Genomic DNA, 20,549 nt, shown 5'->3' with positions numbered 1-20,549 from the left:
GACTTGCCATTGTGTTTCTAAATTGCTCTTGTGATTTGCACAGTACGTTTAAGGATATTAATGATAGACATGACCTGACATTCATCTCCCACAGCAGAGTTAAAGCAATGCTTCCTTTTATCTACAGTTAGGCGTCTTATTGGAAATCACATCAGTAGATGACAGTATCTGTCTCGTCTCCATCCTTTCTATTTGCCTACATTTATCCTTCTCTTTTCTCTCCTTTCTCTGCCTACATGAAACCAACTGTGTGAATGTTGTCATCATTCACACTGTTGAACTGGTGATATTGCTGTCCATTCTGCTGCTGTCATTGCTGTCCATTCTGCAGCAACACACAGAGGCCAAAACCTTGTCTATGGTCCCTTTCCTCATGAAAACATACAGAAGTAAATCTGCAATGGGACTCAACTTAAGACACATGTGAGACAGGTGGTAAAGGTAAAAGTTATTTACATCTGTCAGGTACAAAATAGTTCTGGGCATGAACAGCAGCGTGTAAATAAGCAGCACCAGGAGCAATGTTCCCACAATTCTTCGTTTTTCATCAGTGGGGACACGGCTGGCAGACAGGGCTTTGAGAGTCCCACCCAGGAAGAAGATGAACAGTGGGAGAGGAAGAAGGAAGATGATGGCGAAATCAATTGGTAAGACCTTTTTGCTGACCAAGAAAATTGGGAGATGGAGAAGAGTAAGGGCCCAGACCAGGACACAGACCAAAACAGGGGTCTTGATGGTTCGTCTGAAGCGGTACCACAGTGGGCAGGCGATGACCAAATACCTGTAAAACAAGATGGACACAACATGTTTAAGGAGCATTAGTGATATATTAGTGATATAATGGTCAGACACAGAAGTAATTTACTGGTCAGACAGATAGTTACCTTTCCAGGGCAACACACACCATGAAGCCAACACTGGCAATCAGACCACAGAAGTAAATAAAATAGATAATATCATGTATCTTCCGATTACTGAATGGTACCAGCCTGAGGATCAAGCAGCAGAGCTGAATGAGGTCTGAAATGAGAAGGTTGATGACGTAGATCGGAGCAACCTGATAATTTCTCACCTGCAGGGAAACATTAGAAAAAGTAAACAAGCAGTTTTAAACATGTTCTGAACTCCACCTCCTCTCAAATATGTCATCTTGCTCTGCCCAGCAATTGTAGTCAGAGACGTTGTTGCATTTTTGTATCAAACTCTCATTTGTGCTCTCAGAAATATCATGTAAGACATTCTGGCCAATCACTGCAATAACAAGACGAAGGACGTGGTTTACTGCAGCTTGTGCAGCTGTTTTTCAGGCACATGTGTGATGCATCTGGCTCATTCAGACTGGTGACTAGTGCCTTTGGATACACGTTTACAAGTATGTATTCCAAAATACTTACAATGGCAATGTTACCATGCTGATGTTCAGCAGGTAACGCTTGTCAGGTTCAACATATTAGTTGATTGTGATAGCATGCTAAAATCTGCTAATTTGCAGGGGGTTTTTTGTTTTGTTTTTTTAAGAAAAAACCCAAATAGTGCTGTACAAAGTTCACAACTTTTTTATATATTTTTTTCTTTAACTTGTGACTAAATAGCACTATTGACCAATAATAATAATAATAATAATAATAATAATAATAATAATAATAATAACAAACATATGTTAGTCATGATGTACATACCAGAGAATGAAGAGAATAGATGGCCATGATGATCAAAGGAATTCCAATAAAAATGACTGTGCTTGTCATCACAACTTGGATGGTCACAAATGTTTCCCAGGTGCCGTTGATGGAGTGAATGTTGTTGGTAGTGTTGTTGTCATTGAAGCTGTTGTCCTGTGAAGTGTTGCCAATGTAGACGTCCTCCATTCTGATTGAAGAAAACCAGGTATTAAAAAAGAGAGCAAGTTTGTTAATTATCTGTATACCTATAGTATATCCACAATCATATCAAATGAAACTGCTGTGTCTTTACCTTTTTATATAACTATTCATGCATGTTCATTTGCAGTTCTTATCATCTCTACCCATGAGAATAACATAAGATAATTTACCTGTGAAAGCTGAAAGACCACCTGAATGAGTTCCCTGCACCAACGTCAGATGTTTTGTCCTCTGCATACAGACACTCTACATTAAATATGGGAGGTGACAACATGCAGCATGTTCCTGTAAATTGTCACCTCCTCTTCTAAGGAAGGGAGAAGAAAGTAGACTGGCATGAATATGCATTACATATGCATCACGCAGATCGTCTTGTGAAATTCTTTGCAACCATCACCACACTGTTACCAAATGTTACCACGGAAAACCTTTTTGCTCATGTGCACATGAAACTTGTCATTTTGATTAGCACAGTTTAGTTTGGAGGGGTGTTTATAAGGGGCCAAACAAGCCTCCTCACTCCACCTGTTCCTCCTCCCGTCATTAGTGTGTCTTTAGCCTTTGTTCTCCCTCATGTCTTTGTCAGATCGTTTTCATTTTCCCTCCGTCTTGGTCCATGATGTTCAGTATTAGTTTGTTTCTCGTCCTTTGGTGTCCTGTTCCTGTTGCCGTGCCCTCCCTACTTCGCCCAAACTAGCCTGTGTTAGACCAAGACGGAGGATGACGGACGAAGACGGACACAGGCTGTCTTTCCTCGTGTTGCCTCCCAGTTTTGGTTTGTGGTTTCTCTTTTGATTTGTACTTTGCTTTACTTTGTTTTTGTTCTACTTGACTCATTTTAGTTTTTTTGTATTCCTTTGTCTGTAGTTCAACTTTGTTTATTAAAAGCTCGCCTTTTGTTTCTCCCCAATCCTGCCGCCTGTGTGTGTCTGCACTTGGGTCCTCATTTAATATACCTTAAAACATAACACCTAATGCATAGCATAGTAAATGTGCATTCATTAAGGTTTTAATACACAACAACAGTGCTATTTTCATTTGAATCAGATGTTAATGTTTTTCAGATTGCATTGGACTGATTAATTACACAAACCACAGGTGTCTGCAAATATCAGATGAATTACCTCTGACCAAAAGTACTTGCTGGATGTCATCACTTTAACCTTCATTTCTTAAAAATATCCCACAATGTTTGTTCAATACAATAATACAATAATTGCAGCGACAGGTCGGGTGGTCCTCGTGCTCTGCCTGTTTCCCTCGTTTTTCTTCTCATGTTTTCTTGTTTGTTTGTTTTTTTCTTCCCGTCAACAACAATGTCACTCACTGCTGCCTGTTTATCTATCTAACTATATTATTTCCGACCCAAATTACTATCTGAAACAGTATGTAATCTCTATGATGTGAGTTATGGCAAAACATACTTAAGTAATACCAAAAAAACCAAAAAAAAAAAAAAAAAAACTGACAACTGCAAGTTTCCTTCCTGGTAACAGCGGTTTTGGTCTTGAGGTTCAGGTTTTGTTGCGTCATTGAGTTTGTCTAAGGCAGACATTCACTTTTTTCTCTGGAAATTGATTTTTAATGGAATTTTCAAAAGATTACACAAGTACCATTTCTTATTAAATTACACATACAGTCATGTAAGTTACGTAATCTATGATGTCAAGCAAAAAGCAGCAGCTCTCAATCACATCAGAAAAACTAGCATGCCTACCACTCAAACACCAAAAGTAATACTTACAATAATACTACTAATAATTCTTAGCGCTACAAAGAATCACGGCAAAACAAAGAGGACTTTGGATCGATGTATGTAACATGAAATGATTATAAATTGTTTTATTAACATTTGTTGAAGTGAACGAATCAGAAAAAGTTTTTTATTCTCGTCTTTTTCTCTCCCTCTTTCTCTGCCTACATGAAGCTGACCGTATTTGTTGTCATCATTCACACTGTTGGACTGCTGATATCATTGCTGTCCATTCTGCTGCTGTCATTGCTGTCCATTCTGCAGCAACACACAGAGGCCAGAAACTTGTCTATGGTCCCTTTCCTCATGAAAATATACAGAAATAAGTCTGCAAGAGGACTCAACTGGAAAAACACATAAGACATGTATGCACGGTGGTGAATCTTTGCCATGAACAAAATGATGGCTGGCAGAAACAGCACCGTGTAAATAAGCAGCACCAGGACCAAAATCCCCACAATCCTTCGTTTTTCATCAGTAGGGACACGGCTGGCAGACAGGGCTCTGATGGTCCCACCCAGGAAGAAGATGAACAGTGGGAGAGGAAAGAAGAAGAAAGTCCCTATAATGATTCGTGCAATAGCAAAACCCCCCAGCACCGAAAATGTGGAGAGACTGACAGGTATAAGGACCCAAACCATGACACAGAGCAGCACAGAGAACTTGATGGTCCATCTGAAGCGGTACCACAGTGGGCAGGCGATGACCAGATACCTGTAAAACAAGATGAATATTCTGTATTCAAGAGTGTTCATATAATTGTAAGACACAGAAGTGGCTTCACACATACTGGTGAGACAGATAGTTACCTTTCCAGGGCGACGCACACCATGAAGCAAACACTGACCATCAGACTACCACAGTAGATGTGAACTACTATTCTAAGCATCATCTCATCACTTCCTGTCACCAGAGTGATCATGCAGCAGAGCTGAATGAGGTCTGAGATGAGAAGGTTGATGACGTAGATCGGAACAACATGATCCTTTCTCACCTGCAGGGAAACATTATAATCACAAAATACACAAACTTGAAGACTTTTTAAATGTTTTTCTTTGAGTTCTTACTAAATGGTGCCATTAACCTCAGCTGTTTAACAGAAGGCTGGAATGGTGCCACGCATGCAAACTGCATGTGTTTACTATCCAATAAACATCATGTTAATTTTAATAATGAAGTAAATTATTCCTGTACATTAAGATCAGAGCGAGATCCGTCACAGACAGACAGACTGCACAACAGACACATGACACAGACAGCTATTAAATAAATCTCAGTCAAAAGTTACGTACCAGAGAATAAACAGCATAGATGGCTGCGAGGGTCAAAGGAAGGCCGATAGCAGTTATTATGTATGTCATCACATGCATGATGAGCCTGACTTCTCCACCAAGCTCATCGGGATTCAAATTGCTGATGTTCCTGGAATCACTGTAGTTGGAGGTGATGTTGCTGGAATTAAAGCTTTTGTCCTGTGAGGTGCTGTTGATGTGGAAATCTTCCATTCTTCAGAACATGTGATAGAAAAGGAGCAAGTGATTTAATATCCACCTGACGTTGTTCAGTGACATCACAAAAGTAAAACACAATACCTACAATGAAATCAAAAACTGCTGTGTCAATTAAGTTTTATATATTAATATACATTTTTAAATATTGTAATGACTGTTTGCAGCTCTTCTCATCTCCCTGTCCTCAGCGTACAGTCTGCAGTCAGTATGTCAAGAGACAACATGCAGCAGGTTCCTGTTACTCTGCTCCTCCTCTTTAAAGGATGCTAAAAGTGCTTGTGGATACATTATGCTGTTGTGGCTCAAGTATGAAAATATAATGAAATTGAATTATTAACATATTGTTGTTTCCTACTCAAGAATCCTGTGAATGCAGAGTTTTGGTTTGTGTTCATTAAAGTTGAATTTCAACTTGACCATCGATGGACTCAAACATCACTACAGGCTGCTTCTTTCCTTGTTCTTAACTGATTTAAGCGTGCGCTTGGCTGACTTGACCTCAGAGTTAACTTTCCTATCAACACCATCTCCAGCTCCACTCGCTCTCCCTGTCATCATTACAACACTTCATCTGCTTTGTGTTTCCTGTGAATATGTTACCTCCTAATGTACTAAAAAATATGCTTTAGATTATAACATACTATTTTTTTCAGTAATGCCTTTGAGAATCTTTTTAGACAGTGACAGTTAATACACACTTGTCAGTTATAAAACATACATTACCATAGAATAAAGAGAATAGATGGCTATCAGGGTCAGAAAAAGTCTGATAGAAATGATTACACCTGTCACCACATTTATGACCTGACATTGTTCAGTGATATGAAAGTAAACACAAATACAGTATAGCTAATCTACCCACAATCATATCAAACCGATACATTCTCTTTTTTTAGTTTTCTACATTGATTTAAATATTCATGCTAATTCATTTTTATGACTGTTTACAGTTCCTATCATCTCTGCAAATAAGAGAAAACAACAAAATTTACCTTTCTAAGGCTGAAAGATCCAACTTGAATGAGTTCCCTACACTAACGTCCGATGTTTTGTCCTCTGCATACAGAGACGCAATATTAAATAAGCTAAGTGACAACATGTGGTAATTTCCTGTTAATTTACTCCTCCTCTTCTGAAGAAGTGAGAAAAAAGGATTCAGGCACAGATATGCTCTGCTGCATTTTAACAGTTTCTGTTCAAGTGCTTTTGGACGAATCATTCTGTCGTGGTTCAAACGTGCCAAATATGGTGAATTTGAATGAATAAAGGTTTAATTTGTAAGAAATAGCCAGAATCTGAAGGTCACTTTACTCTTTGCTGTAGCTATCTTTGGCTACAGCGACTACCACGCTGTCAGCACAGTCAACCAGCCTCCCAGTGAACACAGCTGGACTCCAGACAGTTGCTGGGTGAAGACAGGTGATTTACAATGGATTTAACAACAAGGCGTGAAAAGGAGAGGTGGGCAGAGGACAGAGAGAGAGTCGGGCATCAGCATTGAGTGAAAATGGTGCGTAGAGACGAAAAATTCTCACGTCTAAATCTTTGAATTTAGGATTTATTTTGGCGAAACCAGAGGGGATTGTGGGACGACTAACAAGACTGTTTTGGTGAGTTTAGTTCTGTTAATGTTCTGTTCAGTAAGGTAAATAGGTGTAACATTATTTATTTTTCTGACATACTTTGAGTTTACTGTTGCAAACTCACTGCTTAAACATCTACTGAAACTTTGTGGTGTAAGGAGACGGACAGGACGGACCGAGGCTAGCTGGTTAACATACCAGTCGGAGTTTGTGCGATCACAGCCATGCTCATTTAAAAGGACAGTTTCTGAATATGTGTGCATTTTTCCATAGATTTAGTGTTTTGATAGTATTTATAAAGCACCAAGACCTACTTTATAATAAAGAAAGACAGGAAATCCCACTTTATACAGTGGGGGACCTTTAACATAGATATGGTTTTTACTTAAGTATCCTGACACGACTGTCTGCTTTCACCTCAGCTGAAAGTGCAGAGGAGCTGCTCAACATAACTGGCTATTGTAAAAAAAATAAAACTTAAAATATTCAAACACCATTTTAAAAAAGGCTCTTTTACTTTTGTCCGTTTTTTAAAGTGCTTCAGTTTGCTAGCAGATGTTTTTTTGTGATCCCCTGTAGCAACTTCCTGTTTTTCAGCATCTACGTCTCCAAGTATTTCTTTGAATATGTGAAGAGTATGCAAAGCAAGTAAAGTTAAACTCCACAATGTACCTCGTTAATATGGCAAAAATGTCTGCCAGAAGAATAAACCTCAATGTCAATGTAAACTAACAGAGACGCTAAAAAACAATCTTATCTCTTAGCCATCATATCAGCTTATCAGTATTTTAGAAAACAGTGACATTTTTTGAAATATGCATTTCAAAAGTAAAAAAACTTGATCACATTAACATATATGACAACATATGTGTCATGCCTATATGACTACTACAAAAAAACAAAACAAGGTTGGGCTTTATGTTTATATGTTAATATAGACAATAGAGATTTTTCAACCAGCAGAGATTCAGTTTAACCTTTATTTATCAGGTTTTGATTCAGCGAGTTCATCAAAGACTGATTTTTTTCAATTATTGAAAAAATTTTGAATTCATTGAATTTCCAGAAACATACACTGTGATATAAGATTTTATCCATGTTGCCAAACACATAACAGCTGCTCTGAATCACATCCTGAAGGCTAGAATGCCTTCCACCAAAAACAGATGAATAAAACTTATTTTAGAAGAGAAAAATACAATGAAACCAAACATTAGTTATGAATAGGATAAGGAAATGACTCAATTACAATGTGTCACAGACCAAAATAAACAAAAAAAGATCTAAATAATTGTTAAAGGTCCTATTTGTAAGAACTCATCAAATAATGACGTGTTGGGATTGTAGGACAGGTTGGTCAGCATCCCTATGCATCAGTATTTGACGATTGATCAACATTTATTACAAATAGCACCTTTAAGATGTCCCCCTGTGTCAAACATAAAAAAAAACACTCAAAATAAAGATTCAGGAATAAGACACCGTGATGACTATAATGAGCTCACCAAATAAAAATCAATGCATGTGTGTGTGCTGCCCACAGTCAGTGACAGAGCTGATGAACAAGATATTTAGTAGTATCTACTGATCTGTATTATACCTCAAGAAAACAGATACTACTGCTCACACAGGAACACTAAAACCTTGTGATAATCATTGGCTCTGATGCCTCGTTCTGAGAGTTGTTCCTGTTCAATTTCTCATTCTCATCATGTTCTGTGGTGTCACCTTTTGGTGTCAGTGGTTGTGGTGAGTGCTGGACTTTCACTTTGAACACATCCCACTTCTCAGGAAGCATGCCTTTGTTGAAGAGCACAGAAGCCAGATAGGAGAACAACAAGATGGCAGCAATGTGAAACAGCATGGAGATGGTCCTAACTGGAGAGTACTGGACATAAACACCGTCCTCAAGAGTGCATCCTGGGAAGTGTATGACTGGTGCTATCCCTAGTGATGAGTCTCCACAGAGCAGTCTAAATGTTATTCCTGCCAGACAGCCCATAACAGCCCCAAAACCGTTGGAGATGTCAAAGAAGAGGACGCAGACGAGTTGAGGGAAAATTACGATGTAGGCCACTTCGGCGGCATTGAATCTAAACAGCAGGACGCTGGTTTTCAGGTGGACGAGTGATGTACCAGCCAAGCCTGCAACCACCACAGAAGCACGGATCACCCACTGAACCTCTCTGTCTGATGCCTGAAGAAGAAATATGAGAGGAAGGAAAACACGTAAGAAAGGACTGACCGTGACTGCTCTGCTTTCAAAAACCTCTATCCCTGCTTTCTAATCGTGTCGTCATCATCATCACGTCACTTTATTCCATTTATACTCTCATATAGTCCATCCCCTCTGCATTAGAGGAGTGCATTGCTCTGTTTATTGATAAATCTAAGGCTTTCCACAATGCTGATCATCAAATTATTTTAAAACGTCTGCAATCTATTGGATTCACATTTACATTTACATTTAGGGCATTTAGCAGACGCTTTTGTCCAAAGCCACTTACAATAAGTACATATGTCACAAGAAAGAAACCACAACATATCATCGACGATCAAGTAGAAAAGATAGAAACAATATTCAAGCCCTCATCTGAGCAAAGTAGATGCCATTTATCAAGGATATCTTAAGTACATAAGTGCTATAATGTAAATGCTAAAGGTAGGAACATACAAGTGCATATGATTTTTTTTTTATTATTTAAAATATTTATATTTAGCAGATGCTTTTTTCCAAAGCGACTTACAGTAATTCATACATACACTGATGGCAGTGGCTGCCATGCAAGTTGTCGACCAGCACGTCAGGAGCAGCCCAAGGACACTTCGACATGCAGAACAGGGGAATTGAACCAGCGACCTTCTGATAACAGACGCTGGCCCTACCCCTGAGCCACAGCCTCCTCAAGAAGAACAACAACAACAACATATATATGTGTATATATACATATATATATACACACACACACCGATCAGGCATAACATTATGACCACCTGCCTAATATTGTGAAGGTTCAGCCAAAGGTGCAGCCAAAACAGCTCTGACCTGTCAAGACATGGACTTAAAGGCTTGGTAGGCAGCTTATTTTTGGCAATATTGGGCAAAAACTTCCACAATAACCTTGGGGATACTGTAAATGAAGTGATGTGAGAGAAGAGCAGACCTCTGCACCTCCTCTAGGCTCTGTTTTCAGCCTGCAAAGAATCAGACCGTGTAGACTCAACGATCACCTTTTTCTAGGATTCCTGCCTACCGAGCCTTTAAGACCTCTGAGGGTGTCCCGTGGTGTCTGGCACCAGGGAGTTTTATAGTGGATCCTCTAGGTCCTGTATGTGGGGAGGTGGGGCCTCCGTGGATCAGATCTGCTCCAGCACGTCTTAAAGATATATATATATATATATGATGGTGATGTAATATACGTATTCTTCCACCTTAGCTTTTATGTTGTGGCCACATTGAACACATAAGGTATGTGGACCATTCCCAGGGCTGATGTGTAGCACAATGAATTTTTTTTTGATTGTGTCTTTTTTACTGGCTACATCTGCAGCGCATGCAAGCATAGCGCACATGTTTTGCTTTAGTCTTGTCTTGTTGTGAAGCAGAAAATTGAAAATCAAGTGCATTTATTCACCTGAGGCCTCAGGACGTTCTTGTAGATGTTGGAGCTGAAGACAGAAGCTGCAGAAAGCAAAGCAGAGTCAGCTGATGACATCACAGCAGCAGCCACACATCCAATACCGATGATGGAGATGAAGGATGGGGTGAGGTGCTGCAGGACGATGGGCAGAGCTAGAGCTGCTTCCCCACGTTCATATGGGGATGGAGAACCATAGGTAGTCAGGTTCCAGTCTGAAGCGTGGACACAAAAGGAGGAAATGGTCAGGTGATCCGCTTGAGTGAAGTCCCATCTTAGTATTTTGTTTTTACGTTAACTTAAGGAGATTTTCAAAAGAACCAGCGCTTAATTTTAATATGTTAATGATTTACCATGTAAATCCATTTGTCAAAAAATTGGTCTGTTGCATGGTCTAACCCAATCCATTTTTTATACAGCACAGCTTCATACTTATATTTTGGGTGTCTACTAGAAAATCTTTACATGATGTAATATTTAAAATGTTTTATTATTCTCATACTGTTCATTACTGCAGCTAGTATTCTGTTGGTCGGGAACGAGTTGACTTCTTAAGGTGAACAATGGAAGCAGGGTTTTGTTTTTTAATGAATTAAGACTAGATTCCCGAAACATCTGTCTGTCAATACACATAATATTGAAGTTTGTATGAAGTTTCATATGAAGTTTTTATACCGTTTGGGAGCTGAAAGAGCCAGTTGTTTGTGCTGAGCTGAGCCAAATCTGCCTCCCTACAAAGAGCAGGAATTCCTATCACCAGCTGCAGAAACTCTATTAACCCTCTGTATTAACACTTCTGTTTTGTTGTATTTGTATTTAAGACCCCCTCCCAAAAATCAGCTCTCACAGGCCTAAGCAGACACCATGTTTCTGCAAAAGACTGCTGTGCTGGGGGCACTGCGAAGAGCTGTGACTGTGACCTTTAAAAATAGGACAATAACATTATAGAAGCTATAAAACCATTAGATCAACAAAGGAAATATTCATACTGAGTTAAAATCCAAGGAGTGAATATGTGATCTAGGATGAAACTTAACAACAGGAAATGTAGTGAAACTGCATTGTGTACCGACTGCAGGCGTGAGAGGGAGGCCCAGCTAACACCAACATAAAGGACATTGCAGTAGTCAGGTCGGGTAGAGAAAAAAGCATCTATAACTCCTTCAAAAGCACTAAAAGAAAAAAAAAACTTGACCCTAGACAGGAGCCTATTTGATCACTGAGCTAATCTGTTTGTCCAATTTAAAATCCCTGTTCATTATCACAAGAGGGGCATCACAGGCACCAGTGGGTCCAAATATCAGATCTATCCAAAAATGATTTGAGTTTGCATCTTTATGGTCAGGTAAATGTGTGTGTTGTCTGCGTAAATGTCAAACAAGACAAGTTATTTACAATCATTTACAGTTACAAGACAATAATCATTATGCAACGACTAACAATTGAATTGCCAGTGATTGCTTCACTCTAGCTGTTGGGAATTGTATGAGAAAGAACTTGAACCCTTGCACGTCACATTAAACAGCTTCGATACAGTTGACCTTAATTGCTTTCAGCCACAGTACAGGTGTGGATCAAGGTATGGAAATGTTAATCTTTCGGTCTTTCGGTCAGTCAGTTCAGATGGGCACCTTTACGTATGTTTGAGACCTGCCAAGCAACTTATGCAAGGGTATGTAGGTGTGTCTCTTACTCGGCTCTCTGGTATGCACAGGTGTTGTTGTCATGATTTGAATGTTGTGGCATTTTTTTGTGTTTTCTCTGTGCTTTTGAGTTTGCAGAGGTGCTCTGGAGAAGCTGGGTGTGGTTTCCTGATTGGCATGTAGCTGCTGACTCTCTCACACACCTGCAGCGCATTTAGTTAATCAGCTCCAGTTTAAGAAACCTGTCTTCACCTTGCTCGCTGCCAGATTATTTTGTCAACCAGACGTGGCACATGGTCCTCCAGTAGCACTCATATTTCTTGAGCCTCTCTTGTTTCTAGTGGGGTTTTTTTTGGAACAAAATCTATTTTTTCTCTGGAACCAGCTCTTGCCACAGCGCGACCCAGCCTTCAGTACATCTGCCATCAACCTACTCAAACCTCTGAGCTTCTGTGTCCACTCACTAAAGCCCTCCACCTGCGCTGCTGTGAGTCATCCCCTCTACACCAGCAAGTCATTGTAGGAGCCTCAGCCTGCCTTCATCGTTACACCTTCCACTGAGTGATTCAATAAAAACCCTTTAAACCTTCGTCAGTCTTGATGTCCTCTTCTGGGTCCTGCTAATAAATCTTACGCCGAGCATAACAGTTGTTATGTCAAATACTTGTGCATGAATTTAAATGAGGAATTGTTTTCTGCATGTTGTAACAAGCTTTGGATCACAAACACTGCACAGCATTATTACCTGTGGATGCAGCGGCTGCCCCAATCAGTATAGTAGGTGTTCCAAGTAGAGGTAAGATCAAAGCAGCGACAAAACACGAACGCTTTGCTGTGGCTAAGGAAGAAGCCGATAAGACCCTCTGGTGCAGGGCCTGATACGCGGCACCCCCCAGTCCCTAAAAAGTAAAAAGTTAGTTGGTTAATTTCAATACAAATATGGCATCCTCGCTGGAGGAAATGCTGCAAAATGTGCATCTGCTCTTGGAAAATGCCCTTAACCTTTACGTTAAAGTCAGAGGATAGGTAATCTCACCTTTACATTTACAGTCACACTGTTCCAGTTAATAGATCAGAACTGTTTCTTTGGTTACATTGAAAAAAGTCCACTGATAAAATATTTGTCACGTATCATCATTGTGAAGATATATAGACCATATTGTTGCTTCCTTACAAAGTATAAGAAATCATCAATCATTATCCAGGTCTTTTTCAGCCCTGGTGTACCAATCCACGGAGCGTGTAAGGTGTTGTTCTTCAGTGTCTGGCTAATGTCCAAGGTGGAGGGATTCATCAGAACAAAGGGAACACAGAGCCACTGCAGAGACACAAAAAAATATCCATGATAAGTAAACACACCTTTTAAATTTGGGTGGTCGTCTTGCGTAAGAGTGTCTTCTTAAAAACAAAACCCCTGACCCTTACCCTTACTAAAACTATTGCACACCCACCAAGCTGATGAATACGAGGACCAGCTGTATAATATCTGTGTAGGCCACAGAGTAGAGACCTCCCAGCAGTGTGTAGGTAATGGCGACGGCAGCAGAGATCCAGATGCACACAGTGAAGGACAAATCCAGGATGACACTCATGGTTCCTCCTGTCAATCACATTCAATCAGTGAAACTTTATCACCAGTCTTCGCATGAAAATGACCGATACAACGTAGGAAGGACTTTACAAATGTGTATATATAATATGAAATTAAAGTGCAAATGTATGTATATAACGAACCTAAAGCAATTAGTGTTGAAGGAATCCAGACCAGATCAAGGTAAAGTGATGTCAGGCTCAGTCCAGCTGTCACTGCTTTTCCATACTTGATATGGAAAGGGTCCAGCATCGTCACACAGTTTCTTTCTCTCATTGGCTTGGCAAACACCATGCCAACTTCATTGAAAAAAAAAAAAAAAAAAAGCACAGATCACATCACAGTTAAAAAAAATTTATCAAGTGAGTGGGAAAACAATCATTAACAAGTCAAAGATAGCTTCTCTTTAAGGAGACATATTATGAAAAGCTCACTTTTTCAGGGCTTGTGGCCTACAAACCTAAAGACTGAAATAACACAGTTGTGAACACAGCCTGTTTTGCTCCTCGATCCTCACCAGTTTGTGCATGTGTTGCTGCTATGTTACTGTTACTTAAAAGACATGCCCTGAAGACAATGGAACATGTAATTTGCTTGGCAAGTGTGTCTATGTTTACCAAGCAGGTAGCTTAGTATATTTCTAATAAACAGCAATTCTTGCTTTCTGAGATTGTCAGGCTGTAATTATTTTGTTAACCATGCAGACATACAGTGTCCTGTCAGATGTAAAACTCTTACCGAATATGAAAGATAAGCAGTATCCCGTTAACAATACGATTATCCAGGTGAGTCCCATGGAGGGCGTGTAGATCATCTCCACATTGCCAACAATGAATCCTCCTCCGACCCATGTAGCTACAGAAGGGATCAACACAGAGAAAATAACTTAGTGGACACACAGCGGGACAAATGGTAGGTTGATCGTTTATCATAATTAATAAACTTTCAGTGGGATAGTCTCATGACGACATGAACATACACATGGAAGAAATGATTTCAGGAAAATTAACTAAAAACAAACATAACTGGATATTACAGCTTCATCAGGCACATGCACACGTACATCCCAAAAGGGCCTGTAGGATCAGATCAGCCCTGAGACTCCTCTTTGCTGGTGCTGTTATTATTATTGTTAGTGAATAAAAGGAGGTAAAAATACACCAGTATCAACAAAAAAAATGGCAATGGCATTTTTTTTGCCACCTTGGTTTTGTAGTAGTTTTGTAAAAATTGCACTATAGTGCACTGTACATTGTTTTGCCAATGTGGCGTCTCGTCAGCCTTATCCATATTAGAAGAAGCATCACTGGCATCGTCTGTTCTGTTTTTGTTACAGGGTAACTGAGTCCTGCATACCAATCCAGGGTGTGTAAAGATGAGAGCTGTGTGCCTGCGGGAAGGACAGACCCATGGGAACGAACCATCCTGGTGTTAAATGCCTCTGTGGCTTTTGCAAAAAGTGGTTTTAATAGAAATGCATTGCTTCACTGTCACACCCAGGCACACACCTCTCCAAAAAAACACTAACGGCAAAAAGCTTGCCAATAGCACCTCTGCCCTCCACACACCTTTCTTGTGGTTTATTACATTTCTACAGTCCAGAATGTCCTCCTATCTCATTTGAGCTCAGAAAAATAAATAAATAAACCACCAGTGTGAATGGATAAGCCACTCAACAAAATAAAGAGAAATGTCCCACAAAGTAACGTTACAGGACCAAACAACAGTAACGTAGTAACTGGTAGTGTCTTCGGCAACTTATATGAGGAGAAAAATGCGAAGAGTCATCCTGTCTGTCCGACCGACTCTTCGTCACACTTCTGCCCTAAAAACAGCGTCTGTCCCTGGCAAAAAACTTTATCTGACGATGCGTTTGTGTCCTTCCACTATTGTGTTGTTGTAGTTACTGTCTTCAGCGAACTTTTCCCCAGAAAACAGCCTCCCTCCCCGTGAGTGAGAGAGTCAGACAGCTTCCTGTTTACTGATGGTGAATATGTAATTAAGTAATTTAAAGCGTACATCGTAACTTTGTCACTTTCTAGAATGTTTGGTGGGTCAGGATCTCAATCACAACACATTATAACAGCATCCATATGATTATAATCAGTTTAATCAGAGGACTAAAGTAGATCTGCATATATAGTTCTGTATTTCTCCTCTACTTCTGTTTATTGTAGTTCTTTTACTTCATAAATGCAACAAAACACGGCATCATTGAAATCGACATGCAAAGAGTTGCAACATCATGTGAAAATATAAATGTTATCTTTTTTAGGCCCATAAATAATCCTGATAGGCTAATTTAGACTTTCCAGGCTGCGTTACCTTCATTATAAAACAGAAATTAGCTTTGCAGCTCCAGACAGATTTTTTTGGCGAGGGACGGGGGACAAAAATGGCTCTTTTGAGAGTAAAGGTTGCTGACCCCTGGCCATGAGTGAGCAGTGGTGGATACTCGTTGTGTGCGTTCATGCTCAAATGTCTTATAATTGGCTTATATTAAGCCACCAAATATTGCTATTATATATTTTATTTGACTTGTTATTAGTTCAGAAATTGTACCTTTGAGTCCTCTAAGTTTGTGCTGCATATTAGAGTAGATAACATGGTGCAATATTTCTTCCTTATATAGTTCACTTTCCTTATGTTTTCATGTTATGAGTGTCACATTCATATTAGTAATGAGTGTTGAGGGTCTTTGGTAACAATTTCTTGATAATTATGTACATAAGCACATGTCTTCATAACTTTGGCTTTGTTTCCCCATGTGACAGTTTTCAGTACTGCAGTTATGCTATTTTGTCACAAGAGGGCTCTATTGCCCACCGAATTGTTCATTTGGGCCAGTAATTGAGTTGAAGTGTATTTCCAGTCATTGTAACATAGATGAGACTGCTTTTTTCATGTATAAACCGGAATGCTTGGGTTTAATTTAACCAGTCTATTTAATTTAATTATTCAGGACTAATATTAATGTTATTAATGTAAATATGAGTTATAGTTGTAGAGACACCGGCTTTGCTGCAGCTGCTAAAGACACGTGTGAGGAAATGAATGTCGAGGCTGTGCTGAAAGAGAGCAGACTAAGAAGCAAGAGAAAAAAAAGCTCCAGCTGAGGCCTGCTGTGGATGCCATGAAGAGGCTAGACAATGCATTCTTTGTTGTGGCTGTTGACACATCGATTGAAGCAGCTGTCATATGATGACATCATTGACGACTTTGCTTCTAAAAAAGCAGGAAGCAGAGGTTTTGAGGAAGATAAGGAAAACATGAGGCTGTGATCATACAGATCATCATCACAAAGTGATGTGATTACATAGGTATTATTATTCTTATTGCTGTTTTTTTTTATTATTATTTGCAATTTAAAATAGATGTTGGTTTATTGTAATTTTTATTCTACGTAATAGCCTATGTTTGTTTTCTGTTCATCTTGTGCAATGGCCCAATTAATTATTTTTTGTATTGTTTTAGGTGGGTAGGGAGGGCATTTTATGTTGAGTTATGTGTCATGTTGAAAAATGTGTTGCATCTGTTGGAGCACATAGAGGAGCCTCGTTGTTTACCTATAATTACCATTGTCCTTAGGTTTAACTTTCTTGGGTCAACTTGAGATGTTTAATTTCAATTTGAGAGAGGTTTTCATGAATCTAGATTGATGTATCTCCATGGATCATCTTAAACCATTTGGGATCCCACCATCGTAGATTGGCAGCATCCTACATAGGGCCCCCAAAAAGCTAGAAACAGCCCTGCTGATATACAGTTTCCATCCTAGTTTTGTCAGCTGTTTTTTCCTCACCTGTCATTGTTAAGATGCCCACCATCCAGTTTATGCTTCGGTTTCCCAGCAGGGTCATCTCCACTGAATTGGCTGCACTTTTCTTCTGTTCCCTTTTGGACTTAAAAGAAGCCCAGATGCCGGTCGCAAGGACCAAGAGGTAGAAAAAGACCATCGCTATCACTCCTGCTATGTTGACAGCCATGGTGGACTGGTTGACCTGCTTCCCCACTGAGTGTGTGGAGACCAACTGAAGTCTGAGCGACAGACTGGCTGATAAAGAGAGGGAAGGCATTCACACAGTGAGAACTGGAAAAACAAGAACCTGGTCAGTCATACAATTATTTATTTCCCCTTCGTCTAGTTGGCAAGCATAGAGATGCCAGGCTACTTAAGAAGTTTAAGTTACTGCCGTGGAAGTGATGCAAGGCAAGCCTTCATTTTCAATGATGTCGAGAGCACACATAAAAAACAGAATAGGTACAAAAATGTGATAACAAACAGAAACAACGAACATAATCACAGAGCGAATAAACAGAATGGGTACATAAAAATAATAACAGATAAGAAGCAATATGACAGAATACAAATAAAACAGAAAAAAGTGCTTGAAAAATGATAAGAAACTGCAGCAAATGAACATGACAAAACACAAATAAAACTGAAGTACATAAAAGATTAATGACAGACAACCATACAGGACAGCACGTAGTTAAAAACAGTTACACTCAAATGCTGAGTAGTTTGAAATGAACGTCTTAAACTGACCTATAGGTATAACTGTATCAAGTTTAAATGTACGTTGTAAAATGTCCCAAGTGTATGGAGCACTGAAACTGAGAGCAGTTCTCCCAAATTTAGTGTTTACCGGGGAACATTATACAATCACTAGAGCGTGTTGAATAGTGACTCTGTGACCAGTTTAATAAAAAGCTGATATATCGTGGCATGTTGTCCTTCAAGGCTTTAAAAAGAAACACAAACCGATGGCTGTCACCTCTTACTGTTAAAGGTGCCCCCCCACGTTTTTCATATAGAATAAAATGATGAGTGGAATAACATTCACCAGTAATGAATCTGAGGGCGGAGTGATAAACCGAGTCTAGTGGAGTAAGAGTGAGACAGAGATGTCTATAGACAACATCACCATAATCCAGGACAGATAAAAAGACAGCTTCAGTGATCCGCTTCCTACAGAACATGGGGAAAGTAGTTCTGTGTCTCTATAAATAAACAATTTTTGTCTCAGCTTGCTAACAAGTGTGTTAATATGAAATTTAACTGTGAGTTTCTGATTCAACCCAAATATTTGTATTCAGAAATCCTTTCAATACTGTGTCCCCGTACTGAACCTTGCAGAACCCCTTTAGACAATCCTACAGTTACACATTGTTGTCTCTGAGACAGGTAGCCCTTGAACAAATTACAGGACAGGCCGCAACATGAAAACCACTGACAGGTGACATAAATAACCGATCATGTCGTAACAACGCAATGTGCAATGTTCAATTTGTGTGAATGCCATTGACACACATCACGTATCCGAGCACTCTAATGTGGAAACTGAATCCTGCATACCAATCCAGGGTTTTTGAAGATGTTATCTGTTTTCTGACATTTAACATGGTTGCACCAAGGCATTTGTGTTACTGTACTCTGTATAGCTAATACAGTATAATCGTACCGTATATCATACTGTCGTCATATTCATATCTACATTAAAGCTTAATAATTTGAGTGAAAAGTTGAATCTCTGAAAAATGTCCATGATTTCATCTTAAACCTACAATATGCAACTTCTGTGCACTTTACTAGATAACTGGACTAAAATGTTGAAAATCATGAAATATCAGCGTGGCATAAATCACCGATCATGTCGTAACAATGCAATGCACTCTAATGTGGCCTGTCGTCAACCTCATGAAAGTTAGAAGAAGGGTCACAGGCATGTCTGTTCCTGAATCTTCCATTCCAATGATGTTATCTGTTTTCCAGACATTTAACACAGTTGCACAAAGGTACGCACCTCTCCAAAAAAAACACCAAGCATTACATTAGTCATCTGAGTGCAACAGGACCAGTATGTCTTTCTATCTCATTTGAGGAAATGGTGTACATTTTCAAGTAATGCTCAGTTACGCAAGTGTTTTCCAGAATGGATGATTCAATAACATATCAGGCTCTTGCTGAAGTACAAAGACTTCATTGGTTTTGCCCAGACAGACCCATGAGAACAAACACACCCCAGGATGTCAGAAAAGCTCCAAGAAGGCCTGCAGGAGGATTGACACTGTGCTTCTTCCTCCCCGTCCAGGACAACCCCTGTTATCACACCAGGTGACACAAAATGCAAAAAATAAAAATAAATGCACTTGTATGTTCTTACCCTTAGCACTTAAACCATAGCACTTATGACTTTGATAAATAGCAGCTACCATGCTCAGATGAGGGCTTGAAAACTGTTTCTGTGTTTTTCTTTTCTACTTTATCGACGGTGATATGTTGTGGTTTCTTTCTTGTGACAAATGCACTTATTGTAAGTCGCTTTGGACAAAAGCGTCTGCGAAATGCCCTTAATGTAAATGTAAATGCTTGAAAGTCTTGGATTTCAGACAGTTTACAAATGTACTGATTCCTTTTTTTCTTGCCAGCTGACTTTGCTTGTGACCAGAGTTAATATGTGCATTATAGACACCCTTGATTGATCACTCAGTTAACAGGTTTGTATCATTTGGCAGACTATGGATTACATCGCTGAATAATTCAAGTGATTCAGTGTAACAATAAAAAGTAAGGCCAAGGCTCAAAATAAGTGTGGATAGCCTCTGCTTATGACTTCATTGCCAAATGTTTAAGATGTTTTTAATATTAAATATCTTGTATTAGTCCTGTATCCAATTAAATATAGGTCCTAAATGACTTGAAAATCATTGCATTGTTTTTATCCATGTTTTTGCAATCCAAACATTTTGGGAATCACGTTTTGCGCTTGCTTCTACCAAATGAATCCATACATACAGGAACCTCCGTGGCTTCTGCAAACTTTGGGATGATCAATACACCTGTCAGGTTGTGTTTTGTTTTTTTAGATAAAATAAAAAGAAAAGCTGATTTAATGTAAATGTAGAATGCACATGAGTATTATTAGGTGGTAAATTGTTTTGCT

At 39.3% G+C, this 20,549-nt stretch overlaps 3 protein-coding genes across 3 annotated transcripts; all 3 read right to left on the bottom strand.

Annotated features, from left to right (window-relative positions):
* Positions 1 to 218: 218 nt before the first annotated feature.
* Positions 219 to 1,868, bottom strand: LOC311270191 (ovarian cancer G-protein coupled receptor 1-like; the record flags this gene model as incomplete). Its single annotated transcript, XM_084374936.1, has 3 exons — positions 219 to 781; positions 885 to 1,072; positions 1,680 to 1,868. The coding sequence occupies 3 exons, from the start codon at positions 1,866 to 1,868 to the stop codon at positions 268 to 270; spliced, it is 891 nt and encodes a 296-aa protein (XP_084231062.1). The 3' UTR covers positions 219 to 267.
* Positions 1,869 to 3,833: 1,965 nt separating this feature from the next.
* Positions 3,834 to 6,170, bottom strand: LOC311270190 (uncharacterized protein; the record flags this gene model as incomplete). Its single annotated transcript, XM_084374935.1, has 4 exons — positions 6,140 to 6,170; positions 4,929 to 5,142; positions 4,446 to 4,630; positions 3,834 to 4,350 (listed from the first exon to the last, which is right to left on the bottom strand). Exons 2-4 carry the CDS (start codon positions 5,139 to 5,141, stop codon positions 3,834 to 3,836), a joined length of 915 nt encoding a protein of 304 aa, XP_084231061.1. The 5' UTR covers position 5,142; positions 6,140 to 6,170.
* Positions 6,171 to 7,811: 1,641 nt separating this feature from the next.
* Positions 7,812 to 17,589, bottom strand: LOC311270894 (high-affinity choline transporter 1-like). The gene is made up of 8 exons (XM_084376121.1): positions 17,405 to 17,589; positions 14,341 to 14,457; positions 13,746 to 13,901; positions 13,463 to 13,611; positions 13,186 to 13,329; positions 12,757 to 12,910; positions 10,366 to 10,583; positions 7,812 to 8,927 (listed from the first exon to the last, which is right to left on the bottom strand). The coding sequence occupies exons 1-8, from the start codon at positions 17,586 to 17,588 to the stop codon at positions 8,367 to 8,369; spliced, it is 1,683 nt and encodes a 560-aa protein (XP_084232247.1). The 5' UTR covers position 17,589; the 3' UTR covers positions 7,812 to 8,366.
* Between the last annotated feature and the right edge of the window lie 2,960 nt (positions 17,590 to 20,549).

Source organism: Pagrus pagrus (genome assembly GCF_965226575.1).
Source record: "Pagrus pagrus genome assembly, chromosome: 15".
NCBI classification, from domain to species: Eukaryota; Metazoa; Chordata; class Actinopteri; order Spariformes; family Sparidae; genus Pagrus; species Pagrus pagrus.
This window is presented reverse-complemented; position numbering and strand designations above follow the sequence as displayed.

Excerpts from the sequence above, each read along its gene's own strand:
- LOC311270894 (XM_084376121.1), bottom strand. The coding sequence starts at position 17,588 with ATGGCTGTCAACATAGCAGGAGTGATAGCGATGGTCTTTTTCTACCTC. Across the intron at positions 13,330-13,462 it reads TCCTCGTATTCATCAGCTTG|TGGCTCTGTGTTCCCTTTGT; the intron begins GTGGGTGTGCAA and ends GTGTCTCTGCAG. Across the intron at positions 8,928-10,365 it reads AGAACGTCCTGAGGCCTCAG|GCATCAGACAGAGAGGTTCA; the intron begins GTGAATAAATGC and ends TTTCTTCTTCAG.